At 40.5% G+C, this 19,059-nt stretch overlaps 2 protein-coding genes across 3 annotated transcripts in view; both read right to left on the bottom strand.

Annotated features, from left to right (window-relative positions):
• Positions 1–476: 476 nt before the first annotated feature.
• On the bottom strand, positions 477–7,470 carry PDCD2 (programmed cell death 2). The gene is made up of 6 exons (XM_044420874.1): positions 7,138–7,470; positions 6,567–6,809; positions 4,493–4,645; positions 3,384–3,499; positions 1,996–2,112; positions 477–848 (listed from the first exon to the last, which is right to left on the bottom strand). Exons 1-6 carry the CDS (start codon positions 7,430–7,432, stop codon positions 690–692), a joined length of 1,083 nt encoding a protein of 360 aa, XP_044276809.1. The 5' UTR covers positions 7,433–7,470; the 3' UTR covers positions 477–689.
• Positions 7,471–9,487: 2,017 nt separating this feature from the next.
• Positions 9,488–19,059, bottom strand: part of GNPAT (glyceronephosphate O-acyltransferase) — a 38,223-nt gene continuing 28,651 nt past the window's right edge. For both annotated transcript variants that reach the window (XM_044420840.1, XM_044420850.1), the window contains exons 12-16: positions 16,524–16,664; positions 14,570–14,669; positions 14,386–14,479; positions 12,024–12,085; positions 9,488–10,056 (exon numbers count right to left, since the gene is read on the bottom strand). In XM_044420840.1, the coding sequence (XP_044276775.1) occupies positions 10,013–10,056; positions 12,024–12,085; positions 14,386–14,479; positions 14,570–14,669; positions 16,524–16,664 (441 nt within the window). In that variant the 3' untranslated portion in view covers positions 9,488–10,012. The remainder of the gene's footprint in view (positions 10,057–12,023; positions 12,086–14,385; positions 14,480–14,569; positions 14,670–16,523; positions 16,665–19,059) is intronic.

The raw sequence follows: 19,059 nt of genomic DNA, 5'->3' as shown, positions 1-19,059 counted from the left end.
CCTCAGTTTCAAGAGGCAACTAGGGGCTTCATTTCAGCTGCTGATGGTATGGAATGCACAATTCATTCTACCTGTCACCATGTGGGTACAATTGTTTCAAAATGTTTGATCTAGAAAGTGACAAACAATGGAATGCTGCTATTCTCCTAGACATTCATGAGTTGATTTAACCTATACTATGCCTCTATATTTTTGTTGTGCTTTCTTCCCTTCTGCAAATCCTAACCCTCATTCCCTGGTTTAACCACCATCTGCCCCTACTAATAATGCCTGGTCTTTACTGATACCAGGGTAGGTAGCTTTGATTTGTATTTTCTATACATGGAAATAAAACCTTCATGTCCCTCCCTCTGTGTAAGGGCGAAGGTACAGAAGTGTGATTCCTGACTGAGTTATAGCCTGAAAGTCACTGTTGGTCAGCCAGAAGCCAGGGTGAACAAAACAGGAGTGTTACAAATTACAACAGTGTAATTATGTTAGTCTTATCTCAGCTTTAAGCAACTGTTTTATTAAATGTTTTTTAAAAGTCATGCTTGTACTCTGAGATTGATCTTGTCACTAATGACAGTGTTCCATTTCTTTTGTCCAGCCATTCAGTGCAGATGTTCCAATGATAAACAGTTCTAGGCTTGCAAGAGGTTTTTAATCATAGTGAAGAAAGGCATCCTGCTGTTTAGATTTTGTATAAATCAGGCAGAGCTGGAGATATTCTGCTTCCAGATGAACTCTTCAGTGTACTGGCTGCCAAAGTTGCAGCTGTCAGCACACGTGTAGATAGCCAGTGTTCCCCAGTCAATGCTTTCTCCAAGGCTGTCAACTTTTAGGTGATTCAGAAGTTGTGGCATAACCTGAGAAATACCCAACAGGTTTTTTTCCAACCATGTTGATCAATCAGAACTGCTAAGTTACTATTAAATTTATCTGACCATTTAGAAAGCTTATTGATTACATTATTATATCCTTCAAAAGCTTCCACCCAAAATGAAAGCAAGTGATATGAACAGATTTAAATGCTTTTCTACATCCTTTTGTAGGTTCACAGTAATTCACAACTCCTTTTCCAGGGCAGAAGGCCAAGATTACAGTAATATTATACTGTAATGAATAGTAAATATTCAATTATCTTCCTCAGCTAACATTTGGAGTTAAAATGCATAGATTTAGGCTTCAAGGTAGCTATAATACAGACCTTAGCCAGGATGCAAAGAACCTTACTAGCAAACTAAAAAGCATTCCTAGTGCCATCTACTACATTTCTATCTTTTATCCAGCATGGAATTCAAGGTGACTACATGCAGTTGGTCTGCCAGACTGAGACTTTCTTATGACTTCAGACCTCACCATTTTACCCTAAGGGGCCTGTTCCAGCCAAGGTACCTTACTTGAGCTTCAAGATATCAAGAAAGAAGCATAAACACTTTTTTTACAGATGCTAAATGTTTTGACTGCATATAATGGCAGAATAAGGATACAGATTACGAGCAAGCAAAGCAGGGCTTACACATATGGCCCTTCCACACACAGGGCTTCCTTGTACAATGCATGTCCACCCTGGGAGTGCTGCGTTGCCTGGGTATCTGGGCACTCCTGGTCCCAACCAGAAACCAATGCTGCCTAACTAGGTTACAGATTTTATAGCCGCCTCTCTGCTTTCTAGAAAACACACGAAGGTGGATATGACCCAGCTGTCCTATTTCTTATCTAAGGAATGCAGTACAGGCCATGAGGCATACCAATTTATCTGTCAAGGCCATGAACAGACTACATGGTTTCTCTTGGGAATACAGGCCTAAAAGCTACCTAGTCAAAAGCTTCTAATTTAAAGGATTATATTGGATATTGATTATTCCTCGCTACTGTGTCTTCTGGACAATCCTGATAGCCCAACCCTAACCTTGGAATTTATAAAAAGCAGATCATCACATCTACTCTTAAAATTCTGTTTTGCTATCTTTTATGAATATTGTTGCACACAGTTTAACCAAATTTCTGTACCTGGAATTCAAATACTCTTTTACCACCACACAAACAGTTGGGGATATCTGTCTCCTCAGGAATATTTTCCCCTGAAATCCAGATGGGGCCTTCTCCATCTCTGCAGTATCTGATAACCTGAAATTCAATAGAAATCATAGGCTGGAGATTAAACTACACAGAAAGGCCCAAGGTCAGAGAAAGTTACTTGTGTTCCAGTCCTTTTAACACAAGTGAAACCTGTCATTTGCAACCAAGTTCAATGCTGTTGATTTCAGGGACACTTCCAACAACTTTCTCTGAACTGTGGTCCAAAAGTTTACTCATGCTGTTGCAATATATAGTGTGTTATATAGTATATGGTATTTTATTGTTTTTATACTTTGTTGTAAACCACCCAGAGAACTTTGGCTACAGGAGGTATAGAAATAAAACAATAATAAATGTTTCTCTTCGATGTTTCCACTCTAGTTTGTAAAACAAAGACATGAGTAACAAGACAATCTATATAAAGAATAAAAATGGTTTAATGTAGTAAAAAAGTAAAACAGAGCACGGAAGCAGCAGCCAGGATTCAGCAGAGATTAAACTTAAAATCCTGGCTTGCTGAGAGAGGGAATAACCTACCACAGCCCACAGGTGCAATGTTGTCTTCACCAAATTGAATCCTACTGCTTTCAGAATGACTTATACTTGTCACCAACTAAGACTCATCATGGACATACAGTCTGGCCACTGTTATCCATGCTCTAGTAACACATGGCTTTGAATGAAACCATTTGTGATGTTAGACAAATTTTTAAACATGTTTGTTCTAGCTCTTTTATACCAAGAGAAAAGCTGCCATGCAGGCCCTCAATCTTGCTTGCTTTCTGATCCAAATTAAAGAAGGGGCCTAGGCCATTCATGAAAATCCCACTGTTCTCCTAGATACTGTTCCTCACACAGCACATGTATAGACATGAAGAATAAGGCTTTCAATTGCTACGAGTCATATGGATCAGAGTCTGAGGTTGCAATCCTCTGAATGCCAGTTGCCAGGTAAGAACAGCAGAGGTTGTTTGTTGCTTCCCAGATGCCCGACTCATTGGGCCTTCTATCTTACCTGGCAAGGTTCTTCATGCCGTGTTTAAGACCGCTCACTTCTGCTACTGTGTTTTGGATTTTTGTTTTTAATACAAAGTGATACTATAGTTTTTCTTGCAATTTTGGAAATTCCTGTAACCTCTCCTATTTCTGCTAGCAGTTCATTTGAACTAAACCTCTGTCTCTCATCCCAAGTACTTCACTGTTATGAAGCCCTAGTGGTTCAAAAATGAATTCACACCAACAGAATTCTAAACTATATCAACACCAGCACTAATATTAACAAGGGAGAGGGGAGATTGCAAAAATTGCATTCTCAAAACCTGTTCTGGTTCCAAAGATATTTTCTCTTTAAATTTTTGAAAAAACTTGTCATCTTGGGTTTCATGTTTTGCCATTGCTTCTAGGAAATTCTCATCTAGGGATTCAGAAGTTTCATCTAGGAGGAAAAAACAAAAATATATATTTAAATTAATAATAGTTTATTTTTATCAGGTTTTTGTGTCCCAGCCTGTTTGGAACAAGTTACTGTCCTGAAATATGAGCTACAAAAAGTTTAAATCAACAATAAAATCAGTTTGCAAGATGGCAGTCGCAAACAAAACCACCTTCTTTAAAACCACCTTTCTCTGGATACAGTCCTATACATTCTGAGGCAGAAACAGACCTACAACTTCCAGCTTGCCTCAGCCAGCATAGCAGGATGGTGCATGCTGGGAACTGTAGGACATTTTTGTCTAAACAGCACCTTAGATTTCATCACTGCCTTTTGAAATAAGTGGTTTCTTTGTATGAAGTATATTTCATTCTATTAGTATTGAGACTAGGTTAAGAAGAGTTTATTTTTATAGGATGCCCATATTGCTGATTATGGCCAAGCCCTCACAAGCTGGATTACAATAAACATCTTAACCTAAACAAATTAGCCTAATAAAATCACCAGAATGAAAACAGGTGGCAAAATTATTTAGACATGCAAAATAATTGGAGAGCTTGTAATTCTAGCTGGCATCGTAAAAGCTCATCAAGTCATATTCTTTGCTCAAGACAGTCTAAAAAGATACCTTCACTTTCAGATAATATGATTTCTGTCCTTCAACATAAAAGCTGCCTGAATGTTGCAATCAGATACAGACTTAGCTAGGAGTAAATTCCATTGTTATCAATTAACCTGAACTGTAAGTATTCAAAAGGTAAGTCAGAACAACATGCTAAGAAGGAGATTTTCATTTTCACAGCAACTTTGCACCAATCAAATCTAAGATCATACTAATTTTAAATGTCTCAGGGCAAGAATACAGGTTAGCAGAATGATGTATCAACACTGGGAAATTTATCATGATCACAACTCCTATTTGCATTAGGTTACTCTTATTTATGAACGGTAGGCATACAGCTTAAAAATACTTCGAGTATGGAAAAAAATTCTTACATGTATTATCTGCAAATGTGGACTCTTCATTTTTCTCCAGATCTTCATTCTCTCTTTCACTGACACTGGAGGAGTCTGCTTCTTCTGGCTCTCTTACAATTTCATACTCGGGGAAAAGAAAGTTATGATCTGGAATCATAACATTCGGTTTATCTACAAAAGGTGAACCCAACATGATTGGGTTATTTTTTTTTCCATATTCACATTTTGTCCTGTACATTCAGAGCAATCCTATGACTACTGGGCAAGTGTTAAGACAGCAATTCTGTGATCCCTGGGTAAGTGTTCCAAGGACCACAGAACTGTTCAGATCTCCCCCTTCTGAGACAGTGGTCCAGCCTTGGAAGAGAAGTCTAAGATTCAAAACCCCAGCACCTCACAGCACAGAAAATAAAAACACCAGCTGCTTTCCATGGTCAGAAAAGTAACCTTGGAAGTATTCTGCTGAATGGGGAGCAGAAGAGACTGGAGAGCCCAGCGGAACATTTATCCAGAGCCTCTTCCAGTTTCTTCCCACTCTAAAGTGCCCTCACTAGATGGGCTAAAAAGCCTTATCTAAATTCTGCAGGGTGGGAGGACAGGGAAGCAAAGATGTTTTGCAGTGAATAACTGGATACCTCCAAACATATTGACTATACCTTGAACTTGTTCTTAAATATTCTCCTTGGGGGAGGAGGGAAAAAATTAAAACCAGTAACAAATATACACTGGGCTATATTACTAAATACAGGCCACAGTAAAAACACAGCTACATTGTTTATTTCACATAGAAAAGTGCCCATTATCATACTGGATCAGTTTTATATACTACATGTGACAGTTCCTACCTCCCAATGCTTTCAAAAGTATAAATGTATGTTAGTATTAAGTTTACATTAGTATTAGTAGCAGCAGAATAATTTTGGCACTGCAGTCACTTTAGTTTGATGCATGAGAAACTTTATATACAAGTGCAACTGTATACCGTAGGCTAGCTGCTCAAGGACCTTGAACTCCCTCCAGCTGCATGTGTGTTTTCTTCCTTCTCCTCCATCCTTTGTGAAACTACTAAGAGGAGGGACTGGAGAAGGAAGGAAGCAATTCTCCATGCATCAATATCAACCAGCCTCTCTATCTTAGTTTAAAACAGGAGGAGGAGACGACGACAATGCTGAGCACTAATGGCTGCTACCTGTCTATTGGTTCTATTGCTCATGGACCACTGTGACTTCAACAGGATCTTGAACTTTCTAGAGGAATGCCAAAGCTGAGCAGAAAAGCTCATTTCTGCCACAGAACAAATCAGAAGAGCTCCCTTCTGCAAGCTTCACTGAGCAGCACCATTATAAGAAGTAGCATTTCTGCTCACTTCAGGAACTGTTCAGTGCAGGATGCTGTGCATCTTTGCTTATTGTGTTTTCACCTCCATTCACCAGGAAAGCCTGAAATAACAGGCAAGAGTGTAAGAGCAGCAGGAGGAAGGTCTCCACTGTCTCTTGCTCACATGCTCTCTATTTTCCCAATCAAACAATTTCAGATAGTACAAGATAGTCAGTGACCGAAAGAGGAGGAGGAAGTAGTTGCTTGGCTTACTGACAGACCATTGGGAGATGTGGTGCCAACAAGAGATAAGAGCATGGCAGTCTTCCATTTTAAAGGCACAGCTGCTATGTCTCCACATTTTAATTTATTTTTTCAAACTCCTGCTTGCCTGTAGGAGCAGGAACAACATCAGAACCCTGCCTGCAGTGACATGACTTCTTCCCATGTGTTGACTGACACGAATCATTGCCCGCAACTCTAGTACAGATGGTGGCAAGAATTTTAAGGACACGGGAAACATCTGGTGAACATCCAGTTTTTCATAGTGTGTCTATACAAAACACAGTAGAGCATTCCAATTTGGGTTTAGCCCCACTAACCACAGCAGAGGAGGCAGTTTCTGCTTATGCCTACTTCAGTGGCTGGAAACTCCTTCAGGATTTGGTTGCCAATGAAAATAAAAGTGCAACAACTTCAGTGGCCCGCACATGCAAGTCTAATACAGCCCTTAAATATTATTTACTCTATATTCAAGCATATTTTAGTCTCTTACCTGGCTGCATGCATGATGCCTTATGTCCTGCTTTCCAATCAAGAAGCTGATGGTCTTTGCTACAATAATGAACCTTGTGACATTTAGAGCAAGTTTTGGGACCCAAACACCCGCAGACTCTGCACAGCTTTGCTCCACATTTTAGCTGCAGACTCACGGAAGGCGGTTCTTCCAGTGGTGGCTCTTCGGGAGGTGGATCAAAAGAGTAAGTGTCATTCTTCCGAGGTAACTGATTCCTAAAAACTTGAGAGAAGCACACCCACATGTAAATTATTAACCATAGCAAACATTATCTGACCAAAAAAGGTTATTGTTAGTGACTTTATTATACTTCTAAACTGCCCAATAGCTAAAGCTATTCGGTTGGCCTGCAACAATTAAAACTATAAAATACAACAAGATAAATTATAATTTTGAGCTCTAACACGAGACTGACGTCCTCCAGTTCGCCTCATCCCTGACTTGCTGCCTGGGGCTGATGGGAGCTGTAGTCCAAAAGGGCCGCAGCGCGCTGAGCTCCCGAGCCGCGATCGCAGGCAGACTTGCCAGAGCGATGCACGCGTCTCCTTACCCCTCAGGCAGCCGGGACTGGGACCGGCGGGGCGGTAGCAAGCGGGCTGGCGGCAGCCGAAAAGGAAGAGGCTTCTGTGGAAGGCGTCGGGCCGGGCCGGCGACGGCGCGTACAGCTGCAGCAGGAAGGCGCAGGGCCGCCCGCACACGCCGCACCGCAGCTTCTCAGGGCCCGGCAAAGCAGCCTCGCCCAGCCAGGCCGGCCTCCCGCCGACCTTGCACGGGAACTGCTCACTGCGCAGCCGCCAAGCAGCCGCCGACTCCACGAAGCCCAGCTCGACCCGCTGCGAGCCCATGTCCTCCCCGGCGGCGAGCCACGCGACCGGGGCCCGGAAGGCCGCCCGAGCTCCGAGTCCCGCGGGCGGCGTCAGCCCCCTGGCGGCGCGGCGGCGCGCAAGAGGGGCGGGGAGCGCCGTCGCCTCCTTTGGCCTCCTTGCGAGAGGCAGGCGCGCGCCTGCGTGTGGGCGGGCGCGCGGGGCTCTCCCAAATCGGGCTATTTTACCACGGCGGGAGAGGATTAGGGTGCTTCCGAAGGCCCCCCCGCCACGCAAGGAAAGCTTATCTCGAGCACTGTCTCCTTGCGCAATTTTCAGTATCACGCTCCCCACCCGCTTTCAGACGCAACGCTGGATAGGAGCCCTGCCCTTGATCTTTGAATTCTTAGAGGATTCCACTGCAGCATGAGTTGAGAAGGAAGCACGCTGTTCTCGAAGGGCAAACGTTTTCCACAGGCTAATGTTCCGCAAAAATTGACGTTCATGTGCATTCATGCCAAGGAAGCTGGTTTAGGTGGTTTAAGTGAAAAATCGAGACTTGCTTGTAAAACAGAACGAACAATTCGTGAATGTAACAGGCAGTGTGTATTTATAAACCCTAGGCTCCAGCAGTATGTGGACCAAGAAGTACCAGAAGTACGGGCAGGATTTCGAAGAGGGAGAGGAACTAGAATTGCCAACATACGCTGGATCATGGAGAAAGCTAGGCAGTTCCAGAAAAACATCTACTTCTGCTTCATTGACTATGCTAAAGCCTTGATTGTGCGGATCACAACAAATTGTGGCAAGTTCTTGAAGAGATGGGAGTACCAGACCATCTTATTTGTCTCTTGAGAAACCTATATGCGGGTCAAGAAACAACAGTGAGCACTGGACACGGAACCACTGATTTGGTTCAAAATTGAGAAAGAAGTTTATTTATTTATGTATTTATTTAGGGAACTTCTATGCCGCCCCATTCGCCGAAGCCTCGGGGTGGCTCACATACATAAATTATATTGTTTTATATGATGTTATTTATTTAACAGTATAAATTAAGTCGCCCTGGCCAAAGAATAAAATAATATTAACAAAATAACGTTTAAATAAAAAGGTCTTCGCCTGGCGCCGAAAAATGAGGATGGCACCATGCCCTGCCTATTTAACTTACATGCAGAGCACATCATGAGAAAGGTAGGGCTAGATGAATCACCAGATGGAATTAAGATTGCTGGGAGAAATAACAAAAACCTCAGATATGCAGATGATACCACTGAATGGCAGAAAGTGAAGAGGAACTAAAGAGCCTCTTGATGCGGGTGAAGGAGGAGAGCGCAAAAGTTGGCTTGAAACTCAACATTAAGAAAACTAAGATCATGGCATCCGGTTCTCTCATTTCCTGGCAAATAGATGGGGAAGAAATGGAGGTAGTGACAGATTTTAGTTTCCTGAGCTCCAAGATCACCGCAGATGGGAACTGCAGCCAAGAAATTAAAAGACGCTCCTGGGGAAGAAAGCTATGGCAAATCTAGACAGCATACTAAAAAGCAGAGACATCACCCTCCCAACAAAAGTGTGTACAGTCAAGGCTATGGTTTTCCCAGTTGCAATGTATGGCTGTGAAAGCTGGACCATCAGGAAGGCTGAGCACCAAAGGATTGAGGCCTTTGAATTGTGGTGCTGGAGAAGACTCTTGCGAGCCCCTTGGACCGCAAGGCGATCAAACCGGTTAGTCCTAGAGGAGATCAACCCTGACTGCTCTTTAGAAGGCCAGATGCTGAAGATGAAACTCAAATACTTTGGCCACCTAATGAGAAGGAAGGAGTCCCTGGAGAAGAATCTAATGCTGGGAACCATAGATGGCAAAAGAAGAAGGGGCGGCAGAGGATGAGGTGGCTACATGGAGTCACTGAAGCAGTTGGTATGAGCTTGGATAGACTCCTGGAGAAGGTGGAGGACAGGAAGGCCTGGAGGAATGTTGTCCATGGGGTCGCGATGGGTCAGACACAACTTTGCGACTAACAACAACAACAAATCCCCAAATCCCACACAATGCACATTACACCAGTTGTCTGCATAATAAAGCTGCAAAAATGATTCTTTTGTTATTTTAATATTTAAAGTGTTACATATACAGTTTAAAAAAATCAGTTACAGCATTGACAAATTTTGGGAATCACTTCCATGACAGAAAGAGAATAAATAATCTCTTCATAAATACAATGGCAATCAATGTATTCAATTAAATATACCTTTAATGTTACACCCTTAGTTTCTCAGTTATTTTTTCACAACAAAATAACAGTATAAAAGTAACCATTTCCTTATGATAAACATTTCAATGTTACTGTGTAATTTTGCCAAATATTAAATGCAGGTGAAGGAAGGAGATGAGTGATATTTCTTAAAGAGAATGTAAGTGTAGAAATAATGCTAAAGAATCAATGCTGATAAAGGTCAACTGAAGATGAAAACATTCTGGCTCCAGCTCCAGCTCTTTCTCCACCATTGTGCAGAAGTAACATTTCAAGTGCGTTCTGTATCCGCAGTCACATTCTTTCCATCATCTGCCTTCTAACTGTTCTCCACAGTTGCAGTGTGCATAAGGCAAGCCGCTTTGGCTTAAAGTCTTGCAGCCAAGGGTTTCCGTACATGTATCCTCGTTTCTAGAAAAACAGGAATGCAGAGCATCATAATTCTGAGACAGAGACTAGAAAGCAGATTATTTTGCAAAGCAGTTCTAGAAGTAACATAATATTAAGTGAAGAGAAACACACCACAATTAAATTGTGAGATAACTTAAGTGCTTATTTAACTCATTTTCAGCGCTTAGATACCACCAACTCAACATAGTCCTCCAGTCAATTTGCAAAATTTAAGTAATGCATTTAGCATTAAAACCCTCACTACTATACCAACTGAATAGAACCAGTAACAACATAAGAAAAGTCATGCCAAATCAGACCAACGGTCCATCTAGTCCAGCACTCCAAATACCCTCTGGCTGTGGGGTGGCATACAAATATGATAAATAACATACACACAATGGTGAACCAGCTGGCCACAAGCAAGACGGGAGCAAGAACTCCTGCCCAAGCTCCACAGCAGCTGGTGTATGTGCAGGCATGCCAGCTCTGGAAGTAGCAGATAGTTGTATTTATGGTTTTCGTTCTTGTAACCCACCCAGGGATCCATGTGGCTAATGGGTTAGAAATAAAATAGCCAGCATGGCTAGTGGTCACTGATAGCCTCCCACCTCATGAATCTGTCCAATCCCTTTTTGATGCCATTCAGACTGCCAGCCATCACCCATTGTCAGTGAACTCCATAATTTAACTATGTGCTGTGTGAATAAGTACTTCTTTTTATCAGTCCTGAACAATACAAAAATGCCCACAGCAACACCTTGAAGACTGAGGTTCATAAAAGCAATCTTGAAATGGCCTTAATCTTAAAATGTCTGGGAAAATAAAAGAGTCTTCTCCTTGTAGCTAAAGGGCCATAATGTAGCTGTTAGATAAGCTTCTCTGGGAAGGTTTCTACAATTGTGTCACCATCTCTGGAAAGGCCCTTTCTTTGGTGGCCATCTGCTGAAGTTTGGCCAAGTAGGAATATGGGGAAAGATGTAATCTTTCAAGTAACCCAGGCGGTTGAAAGCTTTATAGCATAGGATCAGCACTGACTGGCTCCAGTGAATTTCTTTCTTTTTGGAAGGATAATCCATTCAAAGCTCCTGGGACCCTGGTGATGACTAGTTTACACATACTTTCTATTAGGAAAGGCCATGGGGAGCACATGGGAACCTTTTAGCTTCATTAGGGCAAAATAACTCTACTCATTAGTTAATAATGCGATTAAAAGATCTAACATATTTGTATACATTCACTGACTTATTGTGAATGAGCTGTTTGCTGGTGCAGGTAGCCTGTTTTGTCACTTCCAAATAGGCCAGGGTCTTAAGTCAGGGGCTGTTCTTGACTTATGAACACCAGGTTATTTGGTAACAATAAACCAAGATTCCACTCCGGGTTTGTTACATCTTTCATCCTAGGAACAAGAGCCAAACAGGCTGTGTGCATCAGCACTCAGCTCATTCCAGAATCCTGGTTTATCATTTTGTGCAAATGAAGCTACTTAATGCAGTCCCCTACTAGGCAGAACACGCACGCGCGCGCGCGCACACACACACACACACACACGGAGGGAGGGAGGGAGGGAGGCAGAGCACACATTGCTGAAATAAGGCAATCAGGCTGGTATTAGTAAAGAGCATAGTCAAAACTGCTTTGTAAAAATCCACATGCAATACATAGTAATCTGTATCTTAGTTCTGCATTTATTTGTGAAACATTTAAAGTATTTTGCTCGCTTTTTAAAAAGAACAAAGCATCCATCTAATTAAAACAGTCAGTGTGGCAACACAAGGTGCCAAAGTTTCACTCAAGTATAGAAGGACAGATGGAAACTACTAAAAATAGAAACAAATATGTATTGAAGAAATATTCAGAGTCATATGAGACATGTGGTCATTCAAAACGTATAGATGGACAAGTGCAAGCATGCTACCTAAGGTCCTGAATCTTTGGGAAAAGATCAGATTTCAAGAACTCCATCCATTAACAAGGACACTTACCAAACATTCCTGCAGTATTACTCAGAGCCTCTTTACTTACACTGTAAGTGAATCCATCAGCCCTGGGAAAGAAAGAACAAGAAGTAAACCATATCATCTTCTAATTCTCAATTCCCAAAGAAATATGAAACAAACAATACCATTTTGAGCATGTGAACAACACTACAGCAATTCTTTCTTTGCCATCAGTTTTAAACTTCAGCTGACATTCCAAGAAGTCCTCCTTCTTAGGAATAATTAAGAAAAATAATTAAACTTTGAAAAATTCCGCTGAAAATGCTGACATGAAAAAGAGCTGCCAATATTCTTTCAGCTTACCAAAGTTACTGACCAACGGTTTGGGATGCCAGTTTTTAGTTATCCATTTTGAAAGGAAGAATTGATAGCAAAAGCAATTAGTGATTGCAATCCAGAAGACAGTTCAAAACCACGTACTATAAATAGAAAAATGATTGTCTAATAATTTTATGGCAGCATGCAGAACCATATTACAGTGTTGTCTCTCTCATTGCTGTTGTATATTTGGGTCAGAAAGTGCTGATGTTATCCTTGGTTACCATCACAGTAATCATTGGATTAATGCAGAACTACTTAAAATGAGTAGGACTGGTTTCATCTATGCACTTGACAGCAGCAATGGAGTATCAGGGAAACAATTTTCTGTAGATAGAGTTTTGTCTACAGATGGTTTACTCACCCAATCTACCTGCAGGAAATATTTGCTACTAATTTTAAAGATCTGGGATAACATTGCTCTCTCTGCTGCTCAACAGGGCTGATCCAGTTTGCTAGTGTGAGTCTCAAATACAGTGACAGAATTACTTTCAGATGCATTTTTCAAGGCTCTTCCTGATCTTCAGTTTTCATGTTATCCATATATATCCCTCAAATAATAACCAGATCAGCCCATGTTGTGAGTTACACATTCTTTCAAGCATCTCCAGTGCAGTTCCCACAAAGGGGTACCCAACATGCAGCCTGCAGGCACATAGAGTTTTAAAAAACCACTCAACTAAAAACATTTTACTAGAAATACAGATTTGTATAAACGCATACAACTTTCTAACAGTTATTCAAAGTCTTTCACAAAATGGGCCAGATAACCACTTGAAGGTGATATCTATGCCACCCATTCAAATCTGAAAGTGTTACAAGGTCCTCAGTCCACTGCATTGTAAAATGTGAGAGTTTCTCTTCACTGTTGCAATCCCAGAGTTTTCATGGTCAGAGGGTACAGAAAGCCATTCATACTGATCGTTTGTTAATTTCCATGAAACAGGAGTGTGTACATCAGTGAAAATTAAAAACTGTTCCAGTACAAATTTTTTTCCTGTGCAATACCTTGCTCCCAAAAAGGAACATCGATTAGACATTGCAAAAACATATGTTTAAATAAAAGAAGCATTAGATTTACTGCACCATTCCACTAGTGGCAGGCAGATGTGGGATCAAAGCCCCAGATGTAGAAACAGTAACCATCATTCATTCCTGTGCTGCCTTTGGAGCTGCAGCCAGTGATTGAAATAAATTGCAACTGATGCAACATCCACATTCTGCTTTATATGGCAGACAGACTACATTACAATGCGCTGATTGCACAAACGAACCACAGTGGCCACTTGCTACCTGCAAAGCAAGTGGCCACTATGTTCTGGTTTTGACCAGCCAAGGCTTAAGTATCTTGGGCTCAGTCTCATCACGTAAGTTAGATCAATTCGCCATCTGCACATACATATCAGACAGCAATAATCAGAAAGCTTCTCAGTGGTAGTCCCGTCACTCACATGCCTCCACAGAAACTGTGCAAAGCCAAAGTCAGTTTTAGCAGCAACACAGCCATTGATCATTGGGTTCAGACTGATTTTGCTTATGGGACCAAATTAATTGGAAAATTACCTGGCTAAAACTAATTATATTTTATTATGTCATGTTGCATCATTTGCTTTTAAATTTGGTATTTTATTGGTTTTATTTCTAAGAATTTACTGGGCTATACCCACAGTTGATGTCTATCTAGTGAAAGCTATATCAGTCACAGCTGCCCCAGAGGCTTGGGGGACACTTCAAAACGATGAGGGAAGTAGTGTGAGGAGCTGGAAGGAGCAGTGGAGATGTATGAAGATCATCTCTCTCCCTAGTCCACTGACAGAAGCACTGGAAGAGCCTTCCATCAGATGAGACAGCGAACTACAGTGGATACTTCTTTAACACTGTTGTTTATGAAGGTGTTTTGTGCTTGGCATCTTGTATTGAAAGTTTATATTATTTTAATAGACCTTATACACTTTTTCGTATAAGTTGGGTATCATTGGAAGTTGGGTATCATTCTCACTTTTTCTTTGAGTTCCAAAGAGGTACTCACATTTTCATTCTTGCCACAACGCCTAGTCGCACAAGAGCTGCCAAAGCATTTTTCTGCATATCTGAAGACAGGACCTCATAACACTGTGTACTTCCTAAACAAAAGGAAAGGGAGCTATTAAAATGTAGTCTGCACAGCCAAGAGTTAAAATACACAAAAATTGCACTGTTCAAAGACCACACACCTGTTTCAAGAAGCTGAGAAGCAAAGCTTCGTACTCCAAATATAAACTGTTTCTCAGTAAAGACCTCATTTGCTTCTTTGGAAAGGTATTTGCAGATTATCTAAGAATAACATTAAATATTTGTTTTACTAAGGACGTTACAAAATGTTCAGAGTTCTTTTATAAGCAATCCACTGAGAAGGAAAGTTCACAAAAGATCATCTAAGCTGAAAAGTACTTCACGGTATTTTAAAGATTTGAACTGGGTTCTAAGAAGACACTTCACAGGTTTAGCCAGTGCCAGTGGGATTCTTTCTTGTTCTTTGAACGACAAATTCCCTATACTATATCCTGGCACACTTTTGAAAATCCCCTAAGTTTTCAAAGCAATATGGAATTGAGGGCAGGGGGCATTTCTTGTGGCACAAGGATATGGGAGCCCACAGGCAGTACACAGGAGTTTCTTTCCACAGGTAATACAAATCTCAGCTTATTAATTCATTTTTACATCATTGAATAAATTATATACTAGGAAGAATAAAAGCAACTTCCTGGTTATATTTTAAATACCAGCTTAATCAGAAGATGGAACTCCACAAAAAAGGGGATACGTTGTTTTTCTTTTGTTCACAAGCTAGTTAGCTTACCCGTGCAATGTTTTAACCTCCTCTGTTTAACCTCCAAAACCATAAACAGTTTAGGATACAGATATCTAAAGGATTATCTCTGTTCACATGAAACTACCTAACCTCATATTTGGATTTCCTTCTCTGGGTGCCTCTGGGTAGAGGATGTTTTCCACAGAGGTACCCAGACTCTGGAATGCTTCCCACAGAAGAAGTTCATCTGGGCACCTAGATTCATTCATTCATTTTATTTCTATACTGCCCAATAGGCAAAGTTCCCTGGGAAGTTTACAGATATCAAAACCCTAAGCATACAATCTAATAATTTAATATGAAACCACTAACATACAGAAATATAAAAACAGTTTTAAAGACTCAAGAATACAGATCCCAGATCCTGTCAAAAAGCTTTACCATAAGCTGCCTGAGAAGTCTTGTTTTTTGTTTTAATAAGTAGTCTTAACCTGCCACAGAAACATTGACAATATTGACATCAAGCAGATCTCACTATGAGGAGCATTCCATAATTGGGGGGGGGGGGGCACCCTTGGAGGAATTTGGAGAAGGGCATCAGATGACAATTGATGACAATTGCAGTCCCAAGGTAAACAAGGCTCAATAGGACAAGACTAGCCTGTCTATATTGGGCTACATACAGTTCCAGAAATATAATGGCAGCCAATGCAAGTGGTGCAGCATTGGCAGTATATGTTCAGACCTTCTGACCCATGCTAGTATTCTGTTGCATTTTGCACAAGCTGCAGCTTCTGAACCATCTTCAGAGGCAGTGCCACAAACAGCATACTGCAGGAATCTGACTTGAAGGTTACCAGAGCATAGACTAGTGAAGGCAGGATATCCTTGTCTAGATAGGAATGAGGCTGGGACAGCAATTGAAACAGATAGAAGGCACTCCATGTCACTCAGGTCACAGGAACCCCAAGTGACAACGATGACTCCAGGAGAAGCCCCAAGCTATAGACCTGTTCCTTCAGCCGGAATACCATACTATACAGCACAGGTTAAGCATCTTGCATCCAGTGATGGTGCTGTCATTTCCCAGGCCATAAAACATATAATCTGATGCTGCTATGGATGTGTTTGAGCTTCAGGTTTTATTGCAGTATTTATTTATTATCAGTAAAAGGCTGAAATCTTATTTAAGGTTGAACTTCAAGATTGTTTTAAAGAGTGAACTACTGGAATTATAAAAAAGGAATACGCTCTTTAAAATATCTTAAACACAATCCCAGTACTATCATATCTCACTGACCATTTGTTAATATTGCTCCCCACAAAATTAATGGAACGAAGACTGGTGAAAATAGTTTTGCCATTAATTTTTTTACCTGGTAACCTTCCACAAAAGGCCTGAACATTGCTATTAAGAAAGAGATGACAGTGCTTCCTTTCTCTGTAACAAAGATTTGCTGGGGAGTGAGTTGAACTGCATCACATTTTGTAAGCAAGTAACAACCTTCTTCAAAATCCTATGGGTTAAACAAAATTGGTTATTTTTTTCTTAATGGATTTAATCAAACAACAACATAATGAAATATCATAAACAGGCATAATGTAACTAAAATGATTCTACTACTAACTTTATCTAAATAGCTTCCCATTAAAATGTTGTTTTAGTAACTGGGATAAAAGTTGGGGTAGTATTTACTACCCTGGAAAAGTACAGACTGTTTTTAACAATCTATGGTAGGTTAAAGCACTAGAATACCATTAAAATGTACACACACTTGATAAGGCGGAAATGGAGTCTGGTTATGCAATTTCAAATCAAAACCTGTTTTTCAACATAGTGCTCCTTCACTAGTGCAGTACTATTACTCAACAAAGTCTATAGATAATACTGATTTTTCTGTTTCTGTTTCACTACTGTTAATGCAAGCAAATTTTAGATTAGAAATAAAAAGGTATGAACTACACAGATATTTCCAGCTTGACCTGACTCCATTTCTAACCTCATATTTGAAAAATTTTCCAAAACTTGTTATATCCTGTATATTCACAAAAGCAACTAAGATTCTGATAACACCATACAAAACCAAGAAATAAACCGTGGGCCTGAGTAAGCTTCACGAAATGACTGAAGCATTCTGAGAGTATAGTATTGCAGAATGAGGCCAAAGGCCCAGCAATGGAAGGGACAGGTGACTTATAATACTATGCAGAGTGAAGAATTCCGATCCAAAGACTGAACAGTCCAATCAGGATGGGCATGACCAACCCCTACACTGTAATGAATTGACAAAGCAAGATGCATGCATAAACACCAAATGAAGAACAATTAACCTTCTGTAATGAGCTCGCCATTGCCAGCCTCTATGCATCCTATACAATTGTTTGCATGTCCCCAAATGAAGCAAGTGTGTGCCAAACAAGGATGACACAACCTATTTCTGTGGATAGGATTTTGGTGAATGAAACCTTAAGCAATGCTTTACTCCTTAAGGAGCCACCAAATAATTATCATTGTTTCAACAGACTTTCATGGCTAACTGTCTGGAATTCATACAGGTTCAAATCTCATGATAAATGTTGATTGTGACCATAAAGAACTTGCAGAAAGGCTTGGACTCACATGCTCCAGCCCTACCCAACTCCAGAGCATCCAGAAGGTGGTGACTGGCAGTTTTCATGATTAACTTCAGCTATACTTTCTTTAAACCAGTCAACTTCAATTTTTTTTGTTTTTATAAGCTGCCAAGTAATTCAGGTAGACACTCTAGAATTGTATATTCTAATCCATTGTATATGAAGTAGGTTTTTTAACCACACTAGGTTTTGGATGTAAACCACAGTAGAGCTTTAGTGAACCTGTAATTCATCAAAAATGGTCACGAAAGTTTCCAATCTCACACATGATTTAAATCTACTTTGATTTAAATGAATCCACACTGTTTGAGAGTTTTCATCAAGTAAGCCACTTCTACATCATACATACCCTGAACCTTCAAACCAAAGTGATCATTCCACAGGAATATTTGTTCCCAGCAAGCAACTCTCAATTTGTACTGTCAGATAACTGCAAATTATTGTTGTGCAGCAGAGTGATTTTTACATTTTGCAAGCTGCATCAGGAGGCAGGGATTTGACAATAGAAGTGACTCTGCTCAAGCATTTTGGAACCAAGCACTCAGAATTATTACAAGACCAAGCATGCCTGAGCTATTTTACTGGGAAGAACCTGAACTTTGAAGAGACAGAGTAGTTGAAAATATTCATTTCATGGGCTTTTATAATTATTTTTTTTTAATGTGACTTAACTGAAGCATCATCACAACCAGTTTGAGCTGATTGTCAAAAACAATCAAATAAATTTAAAAAATTATTCTCAATGTACTGTCTTGTCAACATAATTGTTGTTGCTTATCATGGTTTTGAAAGACCAAACATACCATGGTGCAATACCATGACTCAGTTTTGAGCAAAATGACACTCCCAACAATGGTAAAAAAAATTACCTTGGCTTGTCATGTTTCTGAATCCAGTCAATTTGTAGCTAAACCATTGCATGCAAAGTACCATTTCTTTGCATGCAATGCATTGGTTGGATTAACCTTTTCCTTGCCTAATCTGATTGTGTTCACTACTAATGCTCTGGCTCTGAGAGAAGGAAGACAGCTCAGTAGCATTCCCCTGCCTTCAATTCTTACTCAGCTCACAATCTCCTTAGCAACCTCTCTCAGCCTTCCTTCTGCTACTGTGGTTCAGGCTTTCAGGAAGCTCTGAAGCTACACTCTGATATCCTGCACATACAAGAGACTGCTTACAAGGACTACATGGCTGATTTCATTATTTTCTGAGTAAGCAACAAACTGGCTTGGGGTAAGTTTGCCAATCATCAGTTAAAAGCAGCAAGGCCCTACTAAG

Source organism: Varanus komodoensis, unplaced genomic scaffold (assembly GCF_004798865.1).
Source record: "Varanus komodoensis strain SLA01 unplaced genomic scaffold, ASM479886v1 scaffold1, whole genome shotgun sequence".
Taxonomy (NCBI): Eukaryota; Metazoa; Chordata; class Lepidosauria; order Squamata; family Varanidae; genus Varanus; species Varanus komodoensis.
Note: the sequence above shows the minus strand (reverse complement) of the source record. Positions and strands in the feature narration are given on the sequence as shown.